The sequence below is a fragment of the Salvia splendens genome, chromosome 1, assembly GCF_004379255.2.
Source record: "Salvia splendens isolate huo1 chromosome 1, SspV2, whole genome shotgun sequence".
In the NCBI taxonomy this organism is placed as follows: domain Eukaryota; kingdom Viridiplantae; phylum Streptophyta; class Magnoliopsida; order Lamiales; family Lamiaceae; genus Salvia; species Salvia splendens.
In genome coordinates this window covers 678,370-684,859 of record NC_056032.1, presented here as the reverse complement: position 1 = coordinate 684,859, position 6,490 = coordinate 678,370, and the positions used below count along the sequence as shown (strand labels likewise).

At 39.8% G+C, this 6,490-nt stretch overlaps 1 protein-coding gene across 2 annotated transcripts; it reads right to left on the bottom strand.

The window, feature by feature from the left end:
• Window positions 1–1,708: 1,708 nt before the first annotated feature.
• On the bottom strand, window positions 1,709–5,543 carry LOC121806338 (RNA-binding protein 24-like). 2 transcript variants are annotated; one of them, XM_042206350.1, is made up of 6 exons: window positions 5,123–5,543; window positions 4,824–4,956; window positions 4,171–4,339; window positions 3,630–3,666; window positions 2,929–3,214; window positions 1,709–2,854 (listed from the first exon to the last, which is right to left on the bottom strand). In XM_042206350.1, the coding sequence occupies exons 1-6, from the start codon at window positions 5,306–5,308 to the stop codon at window positions 2,829–2,831; spliced, it is 837 nt and encodes a 278-aa protein (XP_042062284.1). In that variant the 5' UTR covers window positions 5,309–5,543; the 3' UTR covers window positions 1,709–2,828. The 2 variants fall into 2 exon arrangements, with proteins under 2 accessions (XP_042062284.1, XP_042062273.1); XM_042206339.1 differs by having other exon boundaries at window positions 1,709–2,834.
• Between the last annotated feature and the right edge of the window lie 947 nt (window positions 5,544–6,490).

The window sequence follows — 6,490 nt, the reverse complement described above, 5'->3', positions numbered from 1 at the left end:
GGGTGGTGATGCAAGCCACGATCTTAGTTCAAGATATAAATAGAACTTAGATCAGATAGAAGGGGGTTAAGCTCTCTAGAGATAAAATCATATAGCAAGTCTGTGTTGTAAGCTGTAATCCCAGATCAAGCAATACAATCTTGCCCTCCCTTCTTCCCGTGGACGTAGATTTACTTCAGTAAATCGAACCACGTAAATTCTGTGTGTTGTAGTTTTCATTCTCTACCAGTTTTTACTAACATCAGAAATTCGCGGATCCATCAATTACAATAACGCAGGGTTTACCTTGAGGAGCGTAGGAGTTGCCTTGACAGCTTCAACATCTTTCTTCACGAAATCGGAGAGAGAGAGTTCAGCAGGTGGAGGCGGAGGTGGAGGTGGAGTAGCAGTAGCAGTAGCAGTGTGAACGCGGGTTTCTAGAGGAAATAAACCTACATGAAACATCCGAGTGTGATTTCCCGCTCCTTTCACGTTAATCTAGGCTTTCAAGGCCCAAAGCCCATCTACCCCTATTTTAGTTGGGCCGGACATATCGCTTCTTTAATTTTTTAAATTTATTCTCTCACTATAACGCCAACTTTAAGAGCATGCACAACCCACGCTATTAGAAAATAATGATGCAACCAACGGGGTGTAGTACAATTGGCAGAAAATAAAGATGCAACCAACGGGGTGTAGCACAATTGGCAGCACGGAGCTGTGGAGACCTTGAAGTCACGGGTTCAAACCCCACCACCCGTTGGGAGACTTTCGGCCTTAATTCGCAAACCCGGTCGAGCAGGATTAGTGGTTAAAAAAAAGAAAATAATAATGCATAAAAGTATATAAAACCATATGCCAAAACTTTAAGGACATTTGGTCCTCCACAAAAGTTTATACCAATGATATTTTTCTTTAAACTTAAAAATTTATTTTTAAATTCTATATTAAATGTCCCTTCTCATTACTACAAAATTTGTTTATAAATACTATTTTTGCCCCTCCTCACATCAAATCCTGGCTCCGCCCCTAGTAGTATTGCTTGGAGGGCTACGGTCTCTGGGGATTGGGTGGGGAGAGGGGTCTGGCACGGGAACATGGATGCGTTGCGGAGCACCAGGATGGACCGCATGCCTCTTTCAATTTTTTTTTATTAGTATGAAATAACATAGTATTTTCTATCTATATATACAACATATAACATCACAATTTTCATAATTCCTCCCATAATAAATAGTATCTCTCTATAATATTATTATTAATATAATATTCGCAGCTAAACTAAGTGCGACAACAGATAGAACATAAGGTTGCTTTACGGAGGGCTACGGCAAGTATTCACCAACCAAGAGCATATGTTTACCGAGAAGTCCAAGTGAGCCCAAAACTCAAGGTGGGTCTGTAGAATTTCGGGAAGTCCCAAGTCAATGGGCTTATATGAGTAAAGAATAAGCCCATTACTACCTCCAAGCCGATCTCATTGAAGCAATTTGGACACGCATTAACAATTTTAAATTTATTTATATGTATTACATACACTACTTAATTTTTATAATCCTGTCAATTGTGGCCTGTGGCTCAACCCCAAGTCTTCAAAGTTGGCGGAGACTTTATATCAATAATTTCACTCAACTATATACTATATCTACATTAAAAAGTATGTTGGAAGTTGGAACCGTGTTGTTACCGTTAAAGAGAAAAACATAAAATAGGATGCGTACAACAGCACTGAATGAAAATATGAGCAATATTGTCTCAACCATATGCATTATGTTACATAATCCATCAGTAGTCGAATTAACAAGCAGTAGTCACTAGATTACTCAAACACAAATGACATAACATGTCTTCCCTAGCTTACAATTACAAACCCAAGTCTTGAATTCAAATTTCAAAGTGCGTCAAAGTTCAGAGAGAGAGAAAGAGGTGGAGAGAGAAGAAGAAGAAGGATGAAGATGACCAGAGTCCTAACCATGGTTGGTGTCTGTTAGGGTAGAAGAACCCAAAGAGACCAAAAATATCTGAGGGTAACTTCCAATGCACTGAAACTCCTACCCCATTGATAGAGTTTCTTACAAACTAAGCTACCTACCAAAAACAAAATACTACTGTCACAAGGGCTTCAACTCCAATAGTTTGCCCCCATTTTTTTTTACATAAAAACACAACACTCAGACCCACCTCCCTTTCCCAAAAGAAGACAAGATCCACTACTTTTTTTATAAAAACAAACAACACAGTTTTTCACCACAACAAAACTATTACTAGTCAGAGTTTTTCAAATCCTGAGACTAGCTAGTGTTAAAAAAACAACAAAATCTGGGGCATACCCTGCCCCATTTTCCTAATTATCTACTAGTGCCATCTACAATTTAGAAGAAAAAAAAAAAAGAGATTTCATTTTTGAAAGATATATGAGCCATTCATTTCAAGATCAACATTTTTGAAAATGATAGTCGACTTAAAAGTTATTAATATATGATATGATCTGACAAACATGAATAAAAAGACTGTTTGTTCGGCCCCTCTCCTTGAGGGGCATTGATGGAATTGAAAATGTTTTGGTCTTTGCCGACCCACCAACTCTGCCTTCCTTCCCAAGTGAGGCGAGAGCTGAGATCGATCGATGCACATGCATGTGATTTTGCACTCTCTCACCTTTCCTAGTGAGAGAAGTGTGCTCCATTTCTGGATCAATGTAACTAACCCCTATGGGGGGCTCGTCCATGATAGAGGGAGAGAGAAATGTAGAAAGATAACCATGGTTAGGCCAAAGGTAGGATGAAGTGAAAGAACGAACATGATCCGCATCTCTCAACGATGAGGTATTGGTGCGTGCAGACTCACGGTCACGCCTGCGGCACAGCAAAGCAGACTATCAAAGATATTAGTACACTACACAACATCATCATCATCATCAAAACTGTGATATTTGCAACACCAAATTACCTGATTGAAGTGGAGTTTGTGGCGCAAGGGATACAGGCGTCCCATAATGTGGCGGGTAAATGCCACTTGAGTTGATCGTTGAATACTGGAAGAGGTGGTGGGGATACTGAACGCCGTACCCCTGGTTGCCAGTGTACCCCGTTGCTCCTCCGCTCCCCTCGCTGAAGTTCAGATAAGGGTAGTAAGCTGCAGCCGCAGCTGCTGCGGCTCCTGAGACAAGCCCGCTGCTCCCAGATCCATACAGTGGATACTGTGCACTTGCTCCTCCATACACACCATAGTAGCTCTAGATCAAGAAATCATTTATATAATCATTTTCTAGTAAAGAAAGTTTTTCGCATGCATCTTCAGCATAATTTTCAAACATTACATCATTCCAGTAACCATCAGTCAAGCAGTGAAGATTGTACTCAAAATACAATCTTGTTCATTTAAAATACAATCTTGCAAGTAAAACTCTGTCGAGAATATATGCGTGCCATTTCGTTGCATGGCATGTAATTTCATTGTGATAGGAACCAGAGAATGTGTCGAATTCCAACTTGCGAGGAAGAGATTTCCAATGACAAAAATTTATATAGTATACATGAAGCAATGCAATGTTTACTTATTAGGAGTAATTAATAAAACTAATGAACTAGGAAAAAATGTTGTAGAGTAATGAAGAGAAATAAAAATGGTCCGAAGAGTTATGTACAAACCGTGGGGTAAGCATATTCAGCCGAGTATGGAGAGAACCTGAGAATTTAGCCAAACAAAACAAGGTATTAGGATCTCATGCTGTTATCAGTATTTTAGTAACAGTTGCTAGAGTTAATTAAAAAACCATAACCCAAACATAAATCAATAACTATCAATCATTTCATGTTCATCTAATGTGGTGTGAGTTTAGAGAGAGAGGATGAAGATTATGATAGAGAGACTGAGCATGCGTTGGCCTAGTATAATAACAGTGGATGCAGCATATAATGTGTGTGGTCCAACCTTATACGCCAATCGCAGAATGATGCAAGACAAGTGTCTTGCACAAGAAATTAAAGATAAAAGGAACGGCCATTATTGGACGGTAGTCATTTGGTTTCACCATGTGTGTGTGTGTGTGAGAGAGAGAGAGAGATAAACCTTAAAACCCAAACTGATGATTATATAAATGCACATGCATATGGTATTATTCTGGGCGTGAGTTGGCAATGCACGTGGAAATGTCCTCGAAATAGTAGTAATGATAGAGAGCATACACACCCATAGAGATTGTAAGGAATGCCTTGTTGAATGGAATAATGAGGGAAGGTTGCAGCGGAAGCGAATGCAGCCGCCGCAGCCGCGGCGCTCACACCACCAGCCGTCGCCGCTGCTCCCTGAAATCCTCCTTGATGAAAACCCCCCATCACTCTTATGTTCCTCCCTCCACCTGCCATATAAACATTGGATACATAATTAGTTCTTGGTTTATTAAAGAAAAAAGAAAGTAAGATTGAAAATGAAGAGTGAAGGCATGCATGTAGAGGTTAATCTTTAATTGGATAAATGGAAATAATACAGCTGGGCATGTCAGTCGAAAGCAAAGGTAAAGAAATTATAATCACAAAAGCTAAAGGCATGTTGAGTGTCTTTCACAGAAGAAATGAGCTGTCATGCTTTTCTAAACATATCTTGGCCAGTGTGTGGGCTTCTGTGTGTTTGTGGTCAATAACTCATAATTTCCCCAAGTCCAAAATGTTGAAGATATGGAGTTATCTCCAATTCAATCTCTTTAACTATCTGATTTGGAGTATTTAATTAGGGTAAGTCACATACATAAAATAACAAGTTTTGCCCAATAAATCTCGTATATGCATAGAATGAAGGAAAGTAAGATGGATCAAAACAAGTAAAAGACAAAAAAAAGTATATACCATGCTTAGGAGTAGAAGGCTTAGATCTCTGAACGCCCAATGAAGCGAGATTGCAGTTAGCCCTCCTTCCATCAATGACTGGAGCTGCATCAACACAAGCTCTCATTGCCGCATCTGGTTCCCGGAAAGTCACCTGAATCACACAGCTACCTCAATTAGATACACATCCACCCAATTCGATGTAATCCTCTCACGATCTAGAATCAATTAGATCCTCTCACTCTAGATCTCTCTCTCTCCCTCTCTCTAATAGTATATTCCAGTAAATAGAATAAAGCGAAGAAGAAGAAGTGACATACAAATCCGTAGCCCTTGGATCTTCCGCTGGTCTTGTCGGTGATGACGACGGCCTCCAAAATCTCACCGAACTGCTCGAAGTACTTCTTCATGGTATCCTTCTGAGTCTCCCAGGCCAAGCCGCCAACAAACACCTTGGTGTAGGTAGTGTCTCCGAACTGTCCGGCGATGTTTGCTACGGCTGTCATCGTCTCAATTTCTCCGGCGATGATCTCGGATTTTTTAATCCGATGCTGCGGATGTAATTCGAAGAGTGCGGATCTAGAAATGGACGAGGATGATAGGAGAGAGAGATGGTGGGTGGATTATGAAGCGTTGAAGGAAGGCAGGCTGGGGGTGGTGGTGGTGGAGGGGTTGGGAGGAGAGACAATTAGGTCAGAGACAGCAGGGAAGGAGGGAAAAAAAGAGATGAGGGGAGAGAGAAATGGAGGGAAGGAAAATAAAATAAAATAAAATAAAATAAAATAAAATAAAATAAAATAAAATTGAAAAAAAGGGTGGAATTGGGAAAAAGGAAGAAAAGGGGGAGTGATAATATTGAAATGAGTCCCCACCCTTTTTTAACATCCATTTCCCACTCGCACAACTTGTCTAACTTCTCCCTCCCTTCTCATTCAATTTTTATGTCAATCAAATGCCAACTACCCTCTAATTATCATCAAGAATATAAGGAATCTATAAAGTCTTCACTAATATTCAAAATTTGAAAAAAGTTTTGTATACTTTGTTTCTAGACATGCTTGTAGAGTTCTAGGGATTCAACAAGAGTTTTTTGCAACAACAACTAGGTGGGCTTGAGAAGCAAGAGTTTGCAATGATTCATAAATGCATATAGGTGATCTAACAATTCGTGACCGGAGAATGCGCTATTTTTCTACGTGTATCTCACGTTGCCTAATCGAAGGGGCATAAATGCTTGAGAGGATTCTTCCATGCCATTCAAGATGCATCTGGCATGAATATTTGAGATCGATAACGACTCTCAACTTCTAATAATTACTATACTATGTATGCATGAGGCAAGATACAACTCTCGGCATGCCTAGCAACATAGATTGCATGCATTAGAGTATAAAAGTTATCCATCGAGATGTATGTGTGCGTACACCAACAACCATTGCGTCTCTCGTCCGACCATCATGCAAGAAGCGGTGGTTGGATTTGGCAAGCGAAAACCTATTGCAAGGTGCGCCCACGACATTCTGGGATTACCAAAAGTGAAGTCGATCGGTATATGACCATGATGTCCACACCCAACTCTAAATATATTTAATTGAGGAAATATGAGCGTGGGTCAATACCCTCAATGAATGATCATTTTATGTTTATTTATGATTTTTTTATCAATTATATACAAAAATTCAATTATG